We start from the raw sequence: 21,732 nt of genomic DNA, 5'->3' as shown, positions 1-21,732 counted from the left end.
ATTCCTGTAATAGCCTGTGTACAGTGCGACAAGGGTGTAAAATCAAGGCAGAGCAACTGCATGGAATAAACACTGATGTACTGTACCAAACCCTCCGGCTACTGCTCCGTCTTTTCAGGTTTGATGTTACACATTGAAGTATGTTGTGCATTTTGAATATGCTGTGCAGTTGAAGACAGAATTATTCGGCCTCCTGTGAATTTCTTTATCAGATTATTTTCCGAATGATGTTTAACAGATTCAGGAATTTTTCACAGTATTTCCTATAATATTTTTTCTTCTGGAGAAAGTCTTATTTATTTTATTTCGGCTAGAATGAAAGCAATTTTTTATATTTTAAAGCCATTTTAAGGTCAATATTATTAGCAATATTTGTGTTTCGAAGGTCTACAGAACTAGTAGTCTCTTGAACAATATCTAATTAAATATTACATTCCCCGGCCACTTTATTAGGTACACCTTACTAGTAACCGGTTGGAGCCCCTTTTGCCTTCACAACTGCCTTAATCCTTTGTGGCGTAGATTTAACAAGATAATGGAAATATTCCTCAGAGATTTTGCTCCATATTGGCATGATAGCATTCTGCTGCTGTAGCCCATCCGCCTCAAGGTTGGATGTGTTGTGTGTTCAGAGATGCACAGCACCAACAACCATGCCACGTTCAAAGTCACTTAAATCTCCTTTCTCACCTATTCTGATGCTCGCTTTGAACTGCAGCAGATCGCCTTGACCATGTCTACATGCCTAAATGCATTGAGTTGCTGCCATGTGATCGGCTCATTAGAAATTTGCGTTAACAAGCACTTGGACAGGTGTACCTATTAAAGTGGCCAGTGATAGGATGTACTGTCATCGTGCCAACGATTAGAGAAATCAGTTATTAAAACTATTAAATTTAGCATGTATTTAGCATATATATTTTGAATTCTGACTTCAATTAAGAGCAGTTGTCTCCTATGACAGGTTTAAATGCATCTAAGATCAGCAAACATTGTCATTTTCTCAGAATATGTGTTTAATATTAGAATCATGTTGCATTGATTTCAATATGATTCATTTGAATCAGTTCAGGATCTAAGCCCCTCCCCCTTTCTTAATCCATCTCTGCTCTGATTGGTCAGCTAGTCAAGTCAGATTTTGTGCGTATGTTTCAGAAATAAAAACAGCCATTTCAGAATGCTCATATTTCATCAAGATTATGCAAATGAGTTACTTTGATCATGTTGATGTAGGTCAGTAACAGGCTAAAGATTTAAATATATAATTAAATGTCATTATTATATTATTAAATGATTTTAAATGGTACGGTGGCTCAGTAGCCCTGTCGCCTAACAGCAAGAAGGTCGCTGGTTCGAGTCCCGGCTGGGTCAGTTGGCATTTCTGTGTGGAGTTTGCATGTTCTCCCCGTGTTGGCGTCGGTTTCCCCCAGAGTCCAAACACATGCACTATAGAAGAATTGATTAACTAAATTGGTCGTAGTGTATGAGTGTATGAATAAATGTGTATGGGTTTTGCGACTGGAAGGGCATCTGCAGCGTAACACATATCCTAGAATAGTTGGCAGTTCATTCTGCTGTGGCGACCCCTGATTAATAAAGGGACTAAGCTGATGGAAAATAAATGAATGAATATATTACAATGTGTGTAACCCGTCAAAATGACTGCCTCATTAGTTTTTTGTGTTCAGAACTTTATTGACGGTTTACATTGAAACTACAGATCAGATATTTTTCCCAAAGCCCGTATGACCTGTTCTTTAAGACTTTATTGCCCATCATAGCCATAAATACAGTATTTCAGGTCTCTGCACTTCTGCTGTGTGTAGTAGAACTTACCAGATAGCGTATCACAGAGTTGCCTGTTCAAAGTTCACCAGGTTTATTGCATTACCAATTGATAGAGGATGGAGTCTTTAGAATCATGTAGAGCAGGGGTGTCAAACTCAGTTCTTGGAGGGCCGAAGCCCTGCACAGTTTAGTTCCAACCCTGCTCCAACACACTTACCTGTAGGTTTCAAACAAGCCTGAAGAACTCAATTAGTTTGATCAGGTGTGTTTAATTAGGGTTGGAACTAAACTGTGCAGAGCTGCGGCCCTTTTGGAACTGAGTTTGACACCTATGATTTAGAGGCTACCAGTGTTGCATGTTTACTTACACAAACTATTAACAAATTTAGGGGTTTTATACAGTGCTTATTCAATTTCCTTCGGATTTGTCCCTTATTTATCAGGGGTCTCCACAGCGGAATGAACTGTCAACTTATCCAGCATATGTTTTACACATTGAATACCCTTCCAGCCACAAGCCAGTACTGGGAAAAACCCATACACTCTCACAATCACACACACACACACTCGTACACTACGGCCAATTTAGTTTCTTTAATTCCCCTATAGCGCATGTGTTTGGACTGTGGGGGAAACCGGAGCACCCAGAGGAAACCCACACTAACATGGGGAGAACATGCAAACTCCTTACAGAAACACCAACTGACCCAGCCGGGACTCAAACCAACGACCTTCTTGCTATGAGGTAATAGTGCTAACCACTGCACCACCATGTCGCCAGTGATTATTATTTAACCCTTTATCTTGCACTCTTCATAAATATATTTTTAGCAATTTATTTGGTTAAACTGTGTTCCTGACATCATCCTTGTGAATTTAGTTTTTAGTTTTAATAATAATCTATGGACAAAAGGTCATTCAGGCAGTTGCGGTGAGTTTTAAAGAGTTGATACATTTTAAAGCATTAAAGTTTTATTAAATGCAGTGCAAAGACTGACACACAGACATTTCTAGACCAACAAGCACAAACTGCCTAATGTTAAACCTACAATTTTGTATTTTGGTTTTGAACAGGTACTAACTGGCCACTTTATTAGGTACATCTTACTAGTACCGGGTTGGAGCCCCTTTTGCCTTCAGAACTGCCTTAATCTTTCATGGCATAGATTCAACAAGATACTGGAAATATACCTCAGAGATTTCTCACGCAGTTGCTGCAGATTTGTCTGCTGCACATCCATTATGTGAGTCTCCCATTCCACCACATCCCAAAGGAGCTCTATTGGATTAACATCTGGGGACTGTGGAGGCCATTTGAGTACAGTGAACTCATTGTCATGTTCTAGAAACCAGTCTGAGATGATTCACGCTTTATGACATGGTGCGTTATCCTGCTGGTAGTAGCCATCAGAAGATGGAGAAACTGTGTTCATAAAGGGATGGACATGGTCAGCAACAATACTCAGGTAGGCTGTGGCGTTGACACGATGCTCAATTGGTACTAATGGACCCAAAGTGTGCAAAGAAAATCTCCCCCACAACATTACACCACCACCAGCAGCCTGAACCGTTGATACAAGGCAGGATGGATCCATACTTTCGTGTTGTTGACGCCAGATTCTGAGCCGACCATCCGAATGTGGCAGCAGAAATGGAGACTCATCAGAGCAGGCAACGTTTCTCCAATCTTCTATTGTCCAGTTTTGGTGAGGCTGTGTGAATTGTAGCCTCAGTTTCCTGTTCTTAGCTGACAGGAGCGGCACCCGGTGTGGTCTTCTGCTGCTGTAGCCCATCCGCCTCAAGGTTGGACGTGTTGTGTGTTCAGAGATACTCTTCTGCAGACCTCGGTTGTAACGAGTGCTTATTTGTGTTACTGTTGCCTTTCTATCTGCTGGAACCAGTCTGGCCATTCTCCTCTGACCTCTGGCCTCAACAAGGTATTTGCACCCACAGAACTGCCGCTCACTGGATATTTTCTGTTTTTCAGATCATTCTCTGTAAACCCTAGAGATGGTTGTGCGTAAAAATCTCAGTAGATTAGCAGTTTCTGAAATACTCAGAGCAGCCCGTCTGGCACCAACAACCATGCCACGTTCAAAGTCTGTTAAATCACCTTTCTTTATCAATTCTGATGCTCGCTTTGAACTGCAGCAGATCGTCTTGACCATGTCTACATGCCTAAATGCATTGAGTTGCAGCCATGTGATTGGCTGATTATAAATGTACGTTATCGAGCAGTTGGACAGGTGTACCTAATAAAATGGCCAGTGAGTATGCTACCATAATATATATATATATATATATATATATATATATATATATATATATATATATATACACACACACACACAAACACACAACTTTTCTTTAGGCAAAAATAGCTAAACAAAAAGTATTTATTTATTATTTTTATTTATTTATTCATTTATTTTGCCCAAAGAAGAGCTGTCTGACTAACCACATACATAGTAGCACTAGCAAGTAATAAAAATTATTTATAGCACTAAAGTAGTTTAAGAAAATGACTTTAATGCGAAATTTTCAAGCAAATTCCCCATATGTTGAGTGGAAGCTGCTGCCATTGTTACTCCTGAATTCCAGATCACAACATGTTTGCACAGGTATGATTGGCAACAGAAGAAAATACCTTTAGTTTTCCTTTAGTGTCAAATTATAAGTAATAATGATGTTGATAATGTTCAGTTTCTTCCACAGACTGATCATTTCGCTGCATAAGATCTGGCTGTATCATCAGTATTCATTTAGTTTTGCCTGCATGCTTTGTTTTTCTGTTTTACTATCAGAACAGGCAGACATTGACATTATGTCCCACATGAAGAAACACTATAGTAATCTATAGTTATGCTGATGTGTTTTGAAGACAGTAGTGTAAAGCATGTGTTGTTAAGGTAATTATATAGTTTATATGGTTAGAATTAGTTTAAGTTTGAACAACATTATTAATCCCAGCAGCGGCAATTAAATTGGGCAAGGAGTATCCTGAGACAACAAGCACATGCAAACAAAAATTACTCCCTGCTGAAAAATCCAGCTTAAACCAGCCTAGGCTGGTTTTAGCTGGTCGACCAGCCTGGTTTTAGATGGATTTTGTCCATTTTCAGGCTGGTTTTCAGACATTTCCAGCATGGTTTTAGCTGGTCTGGCTGGAAAATGACCAGCTAAATCTAGCTAAAACCAGCTTGACCAGCCTGGTTTAAGCTGGACATAGCTGGTTTTGACTGGGCTCCCATCCTGGCTAGGCTGGTCAAGCTGGTTTTAGCTGGTCATCTCCCAGCCTGACCAGCTAAGACCAGGCTGGAAACCAGCCTGCATGTTGCCAAAAAACCCTCTAAAACCAGCCTGGTCGACCAGCTAAAACCAGCCAACCAGCCTAGGCTGGTTTAAGCTGTTTTATTCGGTAGGGCTCACAAACACATCCCAGCATGCTTCATAATAACTTAATGAATAGAGTAATGCTACTAAAAAGATACATAGAGTTTAAATAATGTAATCAAATGATCCAAAACTGTACTAATACACATTTTCTACAACTCTGTGTGTGTTATACTACAACGCACCATGGTTTACTGTAGTGAATTATGTAATATGTATGTCATTTAAACTGTATGTGCGCTGAAATATTTATACACTTTATCACTTCACTAGTCATGGGCTGATTTAACAAGTAAGCAACCGATTACTGGATATTACGGTGGTACTTTGACAGACTATTTTTTTCTGAGGTGCTACTTGATGAAAAAAGAACCACTGGTTTAAAAACACTACTCAGTTACTATAGTATGTCTTCATGTGTGGTGAATCAACACAGACCACGGTTTCAGCTGAACGGAAAAAACTAAACTGAAGGAAAATGTCTTAGAAAGCATGAGAGTCAGAGATTTTCTTGATTTATAGTGAACTGTCCCTTTAAATGGCCGTCCCCTTTTAGCCAGAACCAAATAATTTGCGCCTCAAAAAGAAACGTGAATATTAGTCAGATTTAAACGTGATATATTATGTAATAATGTGTTCGTATTGTATTACCAAAACACCATATACATCAAAACATCATCGTTTTCTCTGCTGAATGTTTGTATCTTGAGGAAATGTACTTGAGACTCGCGCGCGCACGCACGCACTGAAGAGCGCGCACGCAGAACGCATCAGCGGCGGGCGCGTTCTTCCGTGTGCGCGAAGAAGGTCAATCTGAGGAGGAGGAGACGCGCTGAACCGATCCTCTCCAACGAGTCATTGACAGCGGCCCGGTTACCGTACAGTGTCTTTAGGTTGCAGCGGGATTTCTGGAGGTTAATCAGGATGAGTTCAGCCGGGCTGGAGAAGCTGCGGATGACCGGCGCGGGAAGAGCCATCGCCGCGTTAACGAGCGGAGGAGACGCGCAAGGTGATGCTGGGCCTCCACACGACCACCACACACACACATAAGTTATATACACATTTACACATCCCACAGACTTGTGTATTCATTTACCTAAGGACTATAATATATGTGGGAGATGTATATAGTTTGATGTGACTGATATATATGTGTACAGAGACTGTCTTTCAGATGCTGAAACGTTAGATTTTCTTCTTCGTTTATGTCAATGTTTATTTTAACGGTCTTCACTGGTGGTCAATGATTAGCCTGAAATCAAATACAGTATTTATTATTCGGAAAATCTAGATTTATGTAAATATGTCAGTAGCTGATTTCAGATCAGCTGTTGTAAAAACAGTATATAAACTGAGTGTTATTTATTAAATTACCTATTAAATTGTATTTTATTAGAGCGAACCCCTACCCCTGTCCATAACAGTAATTATAGAGTGTTATTCATGTTATGTATTACATTAGCCACTCATTGTATTTTATTAACATTTACCCCTATAGCAACCCTAAACCCAATCATCACAGTAATGTAAAAGCAGTAATTATACTGAGTAATGTTCATATTATTTATTAAATTACCCATTGAATTGAGTTTTATGAACATCTACCCCTAAACACAACCCTCACAGTCATGTAAAATGTATAATGTATCTATATATATATATATATATATATATATATATATATATATATATATATATATATATATATATATTTATATATATACACACAGTCAGAATTATTAGCCCCCTTTGAATTTTATCCTAAATATATCTTTAAATTATGTTTAACAAAGCAAGGAAATTTTCAGAGTATGTCTGATAATATTGTTTCTTCTGGGGAAAGTCTTATTATTTGTTTTATTTCGGCTAGATTAAAAGCAGTTTTAAATTTTTTTATATCCATTTTCACGTCAATATTATTAGCCCCTTTAAGCTAAATATTTCTTTCGATAGTCTACCGAACAAACCATCATTATACAATAACTTGTCTAATTACCCTAACCGTCAACCTAATGAACCTAGTTAAGCCTTTAAATGTCACTTTAAGCTGTATAGAAGTGTCTTGAAGAATATCTAGTCAAATATTATTTACTGTCATCATGACAAAGATAAAATAAATCAGTTATTAGAGATGAGTTATTAAAACTATTATTTTAAGCAATGTGTAAAAAAATCTCTCCGTTAAAGAAATTGGGGGAAAAAATAAACAGGGGGGCTAATAATTCTGACTTCAACTGTATATATATGTATATATATATATATATATATATATATATATATATATATATATATATATATATATATATATATATAATTTATATATTCTGATATAGGTCTATATTCTGGGTTATTAAAGCTAGCTAAACTAAAGCCAATCAATAGAAAAAAAAATCATATCATTATATGATAAGTATAATGATTGATAATATGAAATATGGAATGCATGATATTATATACCTGTTCGAATATACATATTTTAATTTACATTAATAAATCTACTTTTAATAATTGGGTAACACTTTACAATAAGGTTCATTAGTTAATGCATTTACTAACATGAACTAATCATGAACAACACATGTACAGCATTTATTAATCATAATTGAACATTTACTAATGCATTATTAACATCCAAGTCCAAGCTTGTTAACATTAGTTAATGCACCATGAGTTAACATGAACTTACAATGAACTACTGTATTTTCATTAACTAACGTTTCTAACATGAACAAATACAGAAGTAAATGTATTGTTTATTGTTTGTTCATGTTAGTAAATGCATTATATACAATAACTAATGAACCTTATTGTAAAGTGTGACCAATAATTGTTTTTTACATTTGTATGACATAATTTTAAACACCAAGTACTGTTTTTATTAACTAAAATATAAATTTTCCTTCGGCTCAGTCCTTTTATTCTTCAGAGGTCGCCACAGCGAAATGAACCGCCAACTTATCCAGCATATGTTTTACACAGCGGATGCCCTTCTAGCCACAACCCAGTACAGGAAAACACCCATGCACTCTCATTCACACTCATGCACTACAGACAATTTAGCTAATTCAATTCCCCTATAGCGCATGTGTTTGTACTGTGGAAACCGGAAGCACCCAGAGAAGACCCACGCCAACACGGGGAGAACATGCAAACTCCACACAGAAATCCAAACTGACCCAGCTAGGACTCGAACCAGCAGCCTTCTTTCTGTGAGGCCACAGTGTTAACCACTGAGCCACCATGTCACCCCTAATTAAAATATACATATTATAATATAAATTTTACAAATACAAGCATACATACCTTTTTATTTGATAAATAATATACACATGACTATTTTATTTTTAATTTCTGTAGTTGAACTAGATGTACTTAAATGAACTAAAAATTCAATTGAATTCTTTTTCTATATATAAAATATAAACAAAAGTAAAAATAAAAAATGACAGAAACAACACCTTAAACAAGAGTGGAAAATATCAAATAGACGAAAAAAATAGATTATTAGATGAAATATCATTAATCAAAACTATAATGAACTTAACTATAATAATGATAATGATATAGGAAAAAATAATATTAATAAATAAATAATTAATTACCTTATTTTCATTTGAATTTTAGAAAAAGAAAAACTAATATAGTATAAATAACATAAGTATAAACTATTATAAAGTATTGTTATAATTCATTCATTCATTTTCGGCTTGGTCCCTTGAATAATCCAGGGTTGCTACCGCGGAATGAACCGCCAACTTATCCATCACGTTTTTACACAGTGAATGCCCTGCCAGCCGCAACCCATCTCTGGGAGACATCCACACACACTCATTCAAACTCATACACTACAGACAATTCGGCCTACCCAATTCACCTGTACAGCATTTCTTTGGCATGTGGGGGAAACCGAAGGCACCCGAAGGAAACCCACGCGAACGCAGGGAGAACATGCAAACTCCACACAGAAGCTGATCCAGCTGAGGCTCAAACGAGCGACCTTCTTGCTGTAAGGCGACAGCACTACCTACTGTGCCACTGAGTCACCTATTATTGTAATATTTTATAAATTATGAACTATTATCGATTATAAAATAATAATAAAAACACTATAATAGCGCTAATGTTGTTTAAGGATGAAGTATGACAATTTAGTTTTGTATAGTATAGAATAATAAAATAAAACTCATGTCAGGCTAATTAATCACCTTATTTAATTTTTAGACAAAAGAATGATAGACCAAATGAAATAAAATGATAAAAAAGCACCAATAATAAACATTAATAATAATAATAATTATTATTATTATTATTAAGGTTTTTTTAAGCATGAAGTATCCTTATATTGTTTAGACCAATATTATGAGAAACAGCAGTTATTGAAAGCGTAAACTGTCGACACCATTCATTGACAGATTTACAGAAGCATCTAAATACAGACTATCATGTGTGTTTATTCAGGTATGAACGCAGCCATCCGCGCTGTGACACGAATGGGCATCTATGTGGGCGCCAAGGTCTATCTGGTGTACGAGGTATTCAAAAACACTGATGAAAGCCTTTCAAATGCTAAATGTGTGTTGGCAGGACACGTGAGTATTTCTGTCATCTCTAATGCTGTGTTGTGCTTGTTTTAGGGTTATCAAGGGCTGGTGGACGGAGGGGACAACATTAAACTGGCCAACTGGCAGAGCGTCACCAATATAATCCAGCTGGTAAGAGCATCAGACTGGACTGAGAACATTACTGAAAAACAGATTAAAAGTCTGGCAGAAATAATGGAGAATTATTTATATTATTTATTAAATCACCCATAAATTGTATTTGATTAATGTCTTGTCTATCCATAGGCCTGTCACAATAATCAATATATGGACTTATCAAACAACACATGGACATGACCTCAGTCATTTTTGATGATGCAATATACATCGCCCATACATAAACACCAATCCTAGTACCATTTTAGCTGATTGTGCAACATCTCTATCTCTATTGGAGGAGTCAGTGGCAGTATGGTTAAAAACACACTGTAATATTTACTAAAAATAACATAGTATATTTTCATGCGTGCGTTTGACAGCTGAAAATAGATCTGGTAGCAGATATCACAGCCTCTGTTAGTCTTTACCTTACACTTTTTTTGTTAACATTTATTATTATTTATTTAGGATATGCGTTTTCACATTCTGATCCCAGTGTCTGATTATTAAACTTTTACAATGACTAATTAAATGAAATATCCTTAAGAATAAAATTATTTTATTGTAAAAAATAAAATGACGTGTTCTTTGGAAGAGTGTACAGTACATGCATTATGATGCTATTATATTGTCATTCTGCCATTATATACTATATTCATTATTTTATTTTATTTTCGGCTTAGTCTCTTTGCATTATATACACACACACACACACACAGTTGAAGTCAGAATTATTAGTCACCCTTTAAATTTTTTATTTATGTTTTTATTTCCTAAATGATGTTTAACAGAGCAAGGAAATGTTCACAGTATGTCTGACAATATTTTTTTCTTCTGGAGAAAGTCTTATTTGTTTTATTTCAGCTTGAATAAAAGCAGTTTTAATTTTTTTAAAAGCCATTTTAAGGTCAAAATTATAAACCCCTTTTAAGCTATATTTTTTCGAATGTCTACAGAAAAACCATCATTATACAATAACTTGCCTAATTACTCTTACCTGCCAAGTTAACCTAATTAACCTAGTTAAGCCTTTAAATGTCACTTTAAGCTGTATAGAAGAGTCTTGAAGAATATCTAGTCTAATATTATTTACTATCATCATGGCAAAGATAAAATAAATCAGTTATTAGGGATGAGTTATTAAAACTATTATGTTTAGAAATGTGTAAAAAAAAAAAAAAAATCTTCTCTCCGTTAAATAGAAATTGCAGAAAAAAATAAACAGGGGGGCTAATAATTCTGACTTCAACTATATATATATATATATATATATATATATATATATATATATATATATATATATATATATATATATACATTTTTGTTTCTAAATGCTTTTATTAGGATGAAATATTTTACACTTTCTTGAAAATGCATTTTATGCATGTCATTTTTGTTTTATTTAAATTTTATTAGAACTTTCATTTTTTTGTAACTTTATTATTATTATTATTATTATTTAAAATTTGTAATTATTATTTTGTAATTTCTTTGTAAGTTTTATCATTTTAATACTTTTTAATTTTTGTTTATTACTTCTATTGTAAACTGCCATAGCAATGTACCTAATATACTGAATATATAATTTTAAGTTTTTATATTAGGCATAACATGTTATATAATCCTTTTTAAAATGTTAGCATTTTTTAATGTTATTTATTTTGTAGTTTTTATTAGGTTTTCTTTTTAATTAGGTTTTGTTAAAATGTAATAATTTTTACACTTTATTTCAGTTCTTGTTGAGGCAGCACTTTTATTCAAAATAATTTTTATATATTATGTTATTTTACATTTATATCAAATTATTTAAATCTCATCCAAAACAAACAAAAGCTTAGGAGTGTTCAGGGGTAGCTTAGTTAATGTGTCTGTGCTCTTTGAATATGGCATTCATAAGAATCAGGGCTGGGTAGTTAATCGAAAAGTAATCGAAATCGACATTCAGAATCTATAATCGATCAAATTTTTCCAGATTTTTAAATTACTTTTCCTAGTTCTTTTTTGACTGTTCTTTTTAAGCAATGTGTGTTTCAATTTCAGCTGTTCAGCGTTCATGTTCAATAAATAATCATAGATAGTAGATAGCATGTGTTTCCTTCAATTATTTTAAAATCAAGTACATACCTGTCAACCCTCCTGTTTTTCCAGGGATTCTCCCGTATTTTATATTTCTAACCCGCGATCATTCCGTAAAGGTATTTTCCTGTATTCCTCCTGTTTTTTCAGTATTTCTTTGAAGGGTGGCAAATAAACATTAAAGAGCCCAACATCCCTATACACAACCCATACCACCGAACCAGCAGGGGCCACCCCTTTGCTCTTAATTGTGAGTCTGTTCTGTGCTTTCGCTTTGTTTAGGCATGAAAACACTTTGAAATGAATATAAAAACGGCGCGATTCTCTTCCTTTTCATTACAGGTGCCGTTACCCCTTCATATGTAATCCTCAAAACAGTCATATAGAGGTGCGTGACTGTCAGCTGACGCGCTCCATAGTTATAAATAGACGCTGTTTCCCTAACGAATTCTGTACATGCGATTTAAAGCGGAGCAAAATTCTGGGTTTTAGGTGCGTGTTTAAACAGATATATACACATAATTAATATTAATAACATCTAAAGATGTCAATATTGGTGGTTTTTTTTTTTTAAACACAACTAATTTTGTCCTAAATGAGTATAAAAAGTTAGGTAAGCAGTCGAATGCTTTCATTTCAATGTTAGATGTGTGCATTTATAAAGTGACACCTGTTATTTATGTGATCGAACAAAAAAAATCTAAATAAATAAGAGATTCATTCGCTGCTCTTTAATCAAAAAGTTATACAGTGATGAAACGGCTAATGAGATTTGATAGCTTGATTCTATTTCATTATAATAGCTATTAATTTTATTAGCTGAACTGTTTGCTAATTTATTTGCTACTTAACAGGTATATAAGTAACGCACCCTTCATTCAGAAATCTCTCACTTGTAATATGTGAGCATATTTACTGTTCGAAACTTGTCAGTGAACTATGAGGGCAAAAAAATTAAACAAATTATTAAAATAATTGTTCATTAATCAAGTTAAATGTTCAATTAATCAAGATTTAGATTTTGGGTCAAATTACCCAGCCCTTATCAGAGTAATTTTTTCTCGAGTGTCTTGGATTTACTTTTGCTATTATTTTAAATATTATGCTCTATTGCAGTCGTTTCTCAACTGGTGGGTCTGGGTCGCGGGAACATTTTTAGTGGGTCGCGGAGTGTGTGATCAAAAAAACAACAAAAGTTTAATATTTAACTTATTTTGCTTATATCGGACTTTTATTTTGAAATGCGTGTGCCGAAGCATGCTAATGGGACTTTTAATTTGCCAGTAACCTGGGTTAAGCGCTTTTGGCGAACTGCAATGCAAAAACCGGCTTGTTTAAAGTCTGTTTTCTTTAAAAATCAGCGATCTCCACTGGCTGAGTGATATGCGATATAAAGTGGGTCTCAGATTGTACAAGAAGCACTGCATTAAATTACATTTCCCCCGCCATGTCTTTATAATATGAGCATTTATTTTACCCCAGTATATTCAATGGAGCTTCTGCGCTAGCCCACAGATTCTGACGGGCGTGTGCGAGTAAACAGCTTTTTTTCTCGTTTTACGCTTGAGCAACTAAATGAATGCCAAAGTTTATTTAACTGAATGTATTTTAATGACATTACAACATCGATGCTGTAAAAGGAACCGTATAAAATGGAAAAAAAGTTCACAATGACAGGTCACCGAAAGTTTATCAGTATGGGAACAACACTAACGTTAGCTCCGCATATACCCTTTTGACATGTGAAATTCCAGCGCAAGTACGATCCCGAATATGTAAAGTGTGGATTTACATATTTTGACGACAAAAACACTTAAAACCTCAGTGTGTCATATTTAGTGAGGTGCTTTTACGAGAGAGATGAAACCTAAATAAAACGACACTTTGAAACCAAACATCCCAGTTGCAAGGAAAAACCAGTGGACTATTTTTCTAAGACGACTCTAATAGCTGAGGGCATCACAAAAGTGCCGAACATCTTCATGTTCAAAACAAGTACAAGTACATCTTACTGTGCTCACCGTGTAGCAAAGGCCAAGAAAGCCCACACAAAAGCAGAACAGCAAATAACTGCGGATTATTATAAAATGGTTATGATTGTTTTAATAATTTTACTTCAGTTTGCTGGTTTCTGTTCAGTTCAACTAGATCAGTGTTAATGTTTTATAAACAGTTCAGTTTAGCTAATGGTAGCTTAACTTTTCCTTCCCCTAACCACTGTTTACAGTGTTTGACATTTTTACTCTGTAATATTTCTATAATTTGATGCATTTTGATAAATGACAGCAATAAAATATTGTTTATTTGTAAGTCTTGGTGATTTTCTCATAATTTATCTGTCACTAGTTGTGTATGTTAACAATTAAATACAAATTAATTATATTTCCTAAAATCATATTATAATTCCTAAAAATTTGGGTCGCGGCTTGATGACCATGTAAAAATGTGGGTCCCATGGCCAAACCAGTTGAGAACCCCTGCTCTTGTATTTATCTAGTGTACAGTATTTTTAGTTGTCAGTGTTTAGTGGTACAGTATTTGTAGCTGGAGTGTTAGCGAGTGTAGTAGTGCTGCTTTTTTGATAATTTTTTAGTGATGTTCTTCTCTTCTTCTCCTCTGTTTTCTGTTCTTGACTTCAGCTCTTTCTCTGGTAAGCTGTTCTGCATGTGCTCCAGAGCTTCATTCACAGAGAAACACTGTATAGGCATTCACTTACGCACCATTCACACGGGGCGTCAGCGTCAACGCTTCCCATTCACTTTGAATGGGTGATGTCAGGCATTGTGGATCCGTCGGCGCCGCTTCAGAGGCGTTGCTCGCTGCAGAAGTTGGGACTAGCTCAACTTTTTAAGCGCCGACGGAAGCGTCAGCCAATCAGAGCGCTGTATGCAAATACACCAGCTAGACAGTGCCCTATTGCTGACTGAATTTCATTGGCTGACACTGCTATGACGATCGCGTCAGCCCCAACTTCAGACAACACCTTCAGTCAAGCGTTGACACTGAAGCCCCGTGTGAATGGGGTGTTAGACTTTGAATGCCATCTGAAGCTCCTCGTGCAGTAGTTTAGTCTTCTGAAAGCTGCGCTGTGTTTTTATCCTGTGTGCTGTGAGTTTATTAATATTGTCTACTTGTCCAGCAGAAATCAAGATATCTCATATCTATATAAGTGTGTCTGTTATTTTACTGAAGTTTTTCACACACAATCCAGGATGAAAGTGTTTGGAGTTTTTGTGTGTGTGTGTGTGTGTGTGTATGATATTCCTGACAGTAATATAGTTTGTCATTTTTAGTGATTATATGTAGTGATTCGCATAGTTTATGTAATTAACCGTTAGTTTACATGCGTAGTATTATGAATTATTGATATCATTATTAATATGTAATATTAACGATTCATTAAATTATTAATTTACATATTTTTTTGTTTATTTAGTATTTATATAGTTATTTATTATTTTTAATGAATCGATTAATCTGTCTATTAATGTTAATAATTTAATGATATTAATTAATTTAATTATTTGTTCAAATATTGACATTTTGATCACATTTAGATAGATTAAGAGAGTGTTTGTCGTGTTTGTACGACTGCTGCAGGACTCAAGCTCTGCAGCTCTAACACATGCATGCAGCTGTTTGGATGCACATGCATTTCTGGAACAATTTGCCTGTGTTGATGCATTGAAATAAATGCCTCTGTTTGATGAAAATCTACAAATGTGCAAGCAGCGGTGATGTCCATGTGTGTATATTCATATTTTGAAGTGTTTTTATTGAGGATTTTCTGCTTTTATTATGTTAAGATAATATTATGATAGTTATTATTTTTAAACTAATTTGAATGTCTTATTTTATAAAAAGTCTGTAAAGTTTTTATGAATGCTTTTGGCTCATTGGGCTGCACTTTCATTTCTTGACTGGTTTGTTGATACTGAAGCCACTTTCTGATTAGGTCAGCTGGTGCACAAATCTAAAAACAGCAGTGTCATGTATATGTTTATATGTATATGTTTACATATATATATATATATATATATATATATATATATATATATATATATATATATATTAGGGATGTAACGGTATCAGAATTTCACGGTACGGTAATACCTCGGTATGAATGTCACGGTACGGTATTTATTGAATCATTTACAGGAAAAAACAAAACTTATGAAAATACTCCAAAAAAGTGCCATAAGTGTCAATGACATACAAATTAGCCATCTATCTGTAAGCTTTAAAACAGGAACTTCAATTTTAATAACAAAAAAATATTAAACCATGTAAAAAAATAAAGTTTCAATTTAGTATTGTTGAAAACTCATCACATTCAACATTTAATCACTCACTCACTCACTTAGATAGAGATGGGTTTAAAGGAAAATTATCATATAAATATAATCTGGTAAAAGCTGGTATCTCTGGGTATTTACAATGTCCCCTGCAACAGAAAAAACCCTCTCATTTGGGACTGAGGTTTCTGGGACAAGAGAGATATGACTTGGCCCAGGTTGACAGCAGTGGGTAACGTTGTGCATTGTCTTTCCCCCACTTGAGAGGACAAACCATGAGTGAGATAGAGATCTCATGTCTGCATCAATCTGAACAGTGTGCTGTGTTTCTGCAATCCCCATGACTGATTAGTCGTATTCCCCAACTTGCAGGCACGTGCACACACAGGGCTCAACCTGTGCAGTGCACATGCCCTTTTTAGTCTTGGATAGAAAGTTCCCTTCCAAAATGATCAAAAGTGCCCCCGCGACGCGACGTACCCTCTGTCCCCGCTTTACAGCTGATAAGAACTCACGCGACAACACCGCTATTCAGTACCTGGGAATTCCTGGGCTGATGGGAATTGTAGTTTCCGGTACCTCCCGTTCGCTTCATTCGCCTGAGCAAATTTTCTCAAAAGACCTATAGTTTTACCGAGTCATGCGACTACGGTAATATCGAAAAAAATTAATATTGCGGTATGACGGTATTTACAATACCGTTACATCCCTAATGTATATATATATATATATATATATATATATATATATATATATATATATATATATATATATATATATATATATATATATGTATATATATGTATATACACACACACACACACACACACATATAAATATATATATTTTATTTTGATAGTCTGCTTGTTGAATTTGAGTTGCATTGCATCTACATGCCAACTAATTCTCATTAGATTATAAGTGGACTGTAAGGTTGGGGTTAGGGTTAGTGTAAGTTGACGTACGTACTTGCAAAGTTTTTTATAGTCAGTTAAATGTCTGTTGAAGGAGCAGTATCAGCAGATATTAAGCAGTCTACTAATACTCAAATGGACCATCAAAATAAAGTAATATCATATTTTTTTAATATAAATTCATGCGTTTATATTTTTCACTTTTATTTTCATATCAACTAGGATTATATTATATCAGTATTTTGTGTAATTTTGTCATGAGGTTATTTTAGTTTGTTATGTTTTTAATAGTTTATTTTCTTTTTGAAAGCACATGCTTTTTTGCAATACATTTAAAAAAACATTTTGAAACATGTTCAAATGCAGAAATATACATTTTCTTTCCTCATCCTATTCCACAAATTTGTAAACAAAAATAAAATAATCAAATAATTAAAAACATTAACAGTGTGCTTAATATACTGAGCACCAAGAGATTGGCTTGCTTCAAAAATAAGGAAGTATATAATAAATCATATTGACTAATATTTTAAATTTATTAATAAATTGACAATAATGATATTGACTTATTGATACATTTTTATTGATAAAACCAGTTAATAGTTCAAGAAAAAAAATCTCAATTTTAAAACACACACACACAAACACACATAAAAGAAGGTCAATCAACTAGTTGATGCAGGTATGCAAGCAAACCTGACTAAAACATTAAAGTTAAATGATCTTTTTCTGAAGCACACAAATTTATGAACCTATTAAGCATTGCAATTTTTTATTTGATTTTCATTTTTTTCATAGTTTTAAGGCATGCAGCTTTCAGTGTATACAATTTTTACATTTTACATTTACATTTAGTCATTTAGCAGACGCTTTTATCCAAAGCGACTTACAAATGAGGACAAGGAAGCAATTTACACAACTAAGAGCAACAATGAATAAGTGCTGTAGGCAAGTTTCAGGTCTGTAAAGTCTAAGAAGGGAAGTATTAGTAGTATTAGTATTTTTTTTTTTTTTTTTGTACAGTTAGTGTGATATTAAGAGAGGCAATTGCAGATTAGGAAGTGAAGTGGAGACGAAATAGTTGAGTTTTTAGTCGTTTCTTGAAAGTAGCGAGTGACTCTGCTGTTCTGATGCAGTTAGGGAGTTCATTCCACCAGCTGGGCAGATTGAGCGTGAGCGTTCGGGAAAGTGATTTCTTCCCTCTTTGGGATGGAACCACGAGGCGACGTTCATTCACAGAACCCAAGTTTCTGGAGGGCACATACATCTGCAGAAGTGAGAGCAGATAAGAAGGAGAGAGCAGATAAGAAGGAGCATTATAATAAATGCATTTTTAGCATTATAATAAATGAAGAGTTCAGATGCAAAAGCCGCTGAACGCCACTTCCGCCAAAATGAGCTAATGACATTGAGTGAATGCTTTAGGCACGTAGTACACCATCAACAAATAGATTTGCTTCAAATCATCTAAATCATAGCGTCAGCGCATTCAGAAATAACAGTTTGTTGGCAAAAGCTGCTAATCTGCACTTGCCTTTGACAGCAAAAGCTGCTATATCCCGAGAACCAATCAGAAGACGCGAATCGAATCATATGTTTTCAGTGTAATGGCGCGCTGATACGACGGTTTTTTGAGACCGTTTTAGTCCAATTTCAATTTTAAAATACGGAGTTTGATGAACTGGATGAGGCTGTCCGACTGTCAGTGAATCGCAAATTAAAACGTCTCTTACCTCAAAACTCTGTGCATTATAAGAAAAAGAAAACACACTGTACAGTGGGAAGTGTAGCATGCATTCATAACGTTTTTTTGCACAGCTACGCTACTTTGAATGAGTCCGATTTACTATACATTAAATGGCAACTCCATTTCACGAAAAACCGAGTTAAGATGCCGTTCTTTTATCCCACGTGGATGCTATGAGGATAAACAAGAGACCAATTCCTTGAGTATGGTGAGAATGAATGAACGACTTTTTGCCCAATAGCCTACCTTGTGTTTTATATGCTAATTTAAGCTATTTTATAAAAGATAAATATGATTTATAAAACTATACATTATTTATATTACTTCATAATACATCTGATAAGCTTTTTATATTAATGGGCAATGCACAAATATTGATGTTTCACAATGTTTCACACTGCATTATTTGAATCTAAAAAGCTTAGTTTACAATCTTTAAATTGCTCTACTCACATTAAATCTAAATCAGTGGTTCTCAAACTTTTTTCACCAAGTACCACCTCAGAAAAACATTGTCTCTCAAAAGTACCACCATAATGACTGGTATTGAAATACAGAAGCGTAGTAGGTGTAATTACAGATTATTTCTTCTTATTATAAATAGTTATTATTGTCAGCCACTTTAAACATTAAAAATAGTTTGAACATTAACACTGTACTGTGCTTACAGGCAGGGGCGGACTGGGACAAAAATTCAGACCTGGCACTGTTGTCACATCAGCCCTCATTACCACACCGACATAGCCCCACCCACGGACACGCACATTCAGTATTTATTTTGGTGTAAAAATGGTGAAATAATATGACATTTTTGCCAGATTTTGATTATGTCCGGGTAACCTTGGATTGGGTCGGCCCATCTTGAAACCATGCGGCAGTTGCCGATTGGGCCAAATGCTTAACATTTATTATTATTATTATTTTTATTATCATCATCATAATATCACATCTTGCAAGAGATAAAAGCTGTCTGCACTTAAAAACAATACATTTTTTTTTTTTTAAACTGACCGTCCCACATTTAAAAATTGGTCCAGCCCTTCTGGCATTTGCCAGAATTGCCTGATGGCCAGTCTGCCCCTGCTTACAGGTAAACATTAATTAAACATCAACGTTTAAAATAAAATGTGCTTTTAAAAGTTAATCAAAGGTGGCACTGTTCTTAAAAAGTAAGAAGAAAACTGCTGTAGTTAAATCTAAAGTATTATCATAAAGTAGCCTATTCTTTAAAACCTACAAATGTTTCTTGGACCTAATAAATATAGGCTATATGTCATCATATATATATCTATATATATATAACTATCTTTAATAAATTTTAATATATATGATGCATGCATGACTTATTTATACAAGAATCTTTAAAATCTAAAAATGACCTTGTATTTTAAATATATGAATTGGATTTACATATTTAAATTAGAAAGTAGAGCTGCTTACTGCAGGTTAGAGTAGGCTGTGTCAGAAAAGCAAGGGATTATACCTGTCAACATTGGGAAGTAAAAATACGGGATATGCCCAAAAATGTGAAGGAAATTTGCTTCAAATGATAGCATACATAACAAATATTAGAAATTTGAAAATAAAATAAAAGGTTTAGTCTATTAAAATCAATTTACTGATCACATTGTTGTTATCGTGCTCGATAAAGTGTTAAAAGTGTGTTCATTTTTTTACTTTAGTTATTCAGCGATTCCTCTGTGCACCACTAGAAGGAAGCCACCGTACCACTAGTGGTACATGTACCACAGTTTGAGAACCACTGATCTAAATCAGAAATATCAGAAATGACAACAGATTGTTCAGATTTAATTATTGTCAGTTTTAATGTTATTGATTAATGCACTTGACAGAATTCATTCATTCATTTTCCTTGGTTTATCACAGTGGAATGAACCACCACTTACTTGACAGACTTATATATTTTAGGTGGTCTGTGTAATGTGTTTTATGTGTGGTAAAATAATTTCTAAATGCATCTTCTAATTGTGATTTTCAACTAGTTACACTGTCTTGTCTCAATAGGTGGATTTAGAGGTTTTTGCAAAAAAAAAAGCAGACGTGGATTTAGCTGGTTTTAACACACACAAAAAAATGACCTTGTTGGTATACTTACCAATTATATAAACCTTGTTATATATAATTTACTTGCAAAAAACAGAAATGTGCGCACATCTAGAAAATCTTGAAGGCAGGTGCACGATCAAAAAACAAACATTAATAGCAAAAGATTCAAAGTAAATCGGCACACTGCCACTTTAGCTCTCAAAAAAAATTTTTTATGTCAATATCACAATAATATTGTGATAATAGCCCCTTTCACACAGTGATACCGGTAAATATCCGGAAAATTTCCGGAACGACTTTACCGGTATATTCAAAAAAGCGCTGTTCACACAGGCGAGGACGTTACGGAAATTTTCCGGAAAAGAGCATTCACACATCCATTCCAAAATACCGGTAAATTCTGACATCATTCACCACAAATGAGCTTTAAACGGCTGCGCTTGTGTTTGTAAACATTTGACTACATTACAAACTCTGTGGATGATCAATATTGTGAACAACTTTCGCAGGATCACTTTCGCATGTCGAGATGTTCATAATATGTGCGTGTGCAGGCGCTCACAGGCTGTTTCACAGGCACACGCAAAGCTTGAAGGTAAACAAACAACGGCTTATCATAAGCATCTCATCGATGATTATTTGCACAGTTGGCATTAAGAAGAACATATAAACGTGATCTGACTAACTTCTAGCAGCTAAATGTGTCTGGAAAAATATTCAAAGGCTTTTATTCTCACAAACCGCGCGAACGT

The 21,732-nt window shown here is 34.7% G+C and overlaps 2 protein-coding genes and 1 long non-coding RNA gene across 5 annotated transcripts in view; 2 read left to right on the top strand and 1 right to left on the bottom strand.

The window, feature by feature from the left end:
- Positions 1 to 21,732, bottom strand: part of nme9 (NME/NM23 family member 9) — a 462,322-nt gene that overhangs the window by 188,185 nt on the left and 252,405 nt on the right. The gene's annotated exons all lie outside the window — the stretch shown is intronic.
- pfkla (phosphofructokinase, liver a) overlaps positions 5,980 to 21,732 on the top strand; it is a 50,282-nt gene continuing 34,529 nt past the window's right edge. For all 3 annotated transcript variants that reach the window (XM_693543.10, XM_073913299.1, XM_073913301.1), the window contains exons 1-3: positions 5,980 to 6,190; positions 9,640 to 9,713; positions 9,816 to 9,893. In XM_693543.10, coding sequence (XP_698635.4) covers positions 6,106 to 6,190; positions 9,640 to 9,713; positions 9,816 to 9,893 — 237 coding nt within the window. In that variant the 5' untranslated portion in view covers positions 5,980 to 6,105. The remainder of the gene's footprint in view (positions 6,191 to 9,639; positions 9,714 to 9,815; positions 9,894 to 21,732) is intronic.
- Positions 17,111 to 21,364, top strand: LOC141376235 (uncharacterized). The gene is made up of 3 exons (XR_012385698.1): positions 17,111 to 17,879; positions 19,127 to 19,583; positions 20,004 to 21,364. It is a non-coding gene; the product is annotated as an uncharacterized lncRNA (long non-coding RNA).

This window comes from Danio rerio, chromosome 9, assembly GCF_049306965.1.
Source record: "Danio rerio strain Tuebingen ecotype United States chromosome 9, GRCz12tu, whole genome shotgun sequence".
Taxonomy (NCBI): Eukaryota; Metazoa; Chordata; class Actinopteri; order Cypriniformes; family Danionidae; genus Danio; species Danio rerio.
The sequence above is the reverse complement of the archived record's forward strand: the minus strand, read 5'-3'. Positions and strand labels throughout refer to the sequence as shown.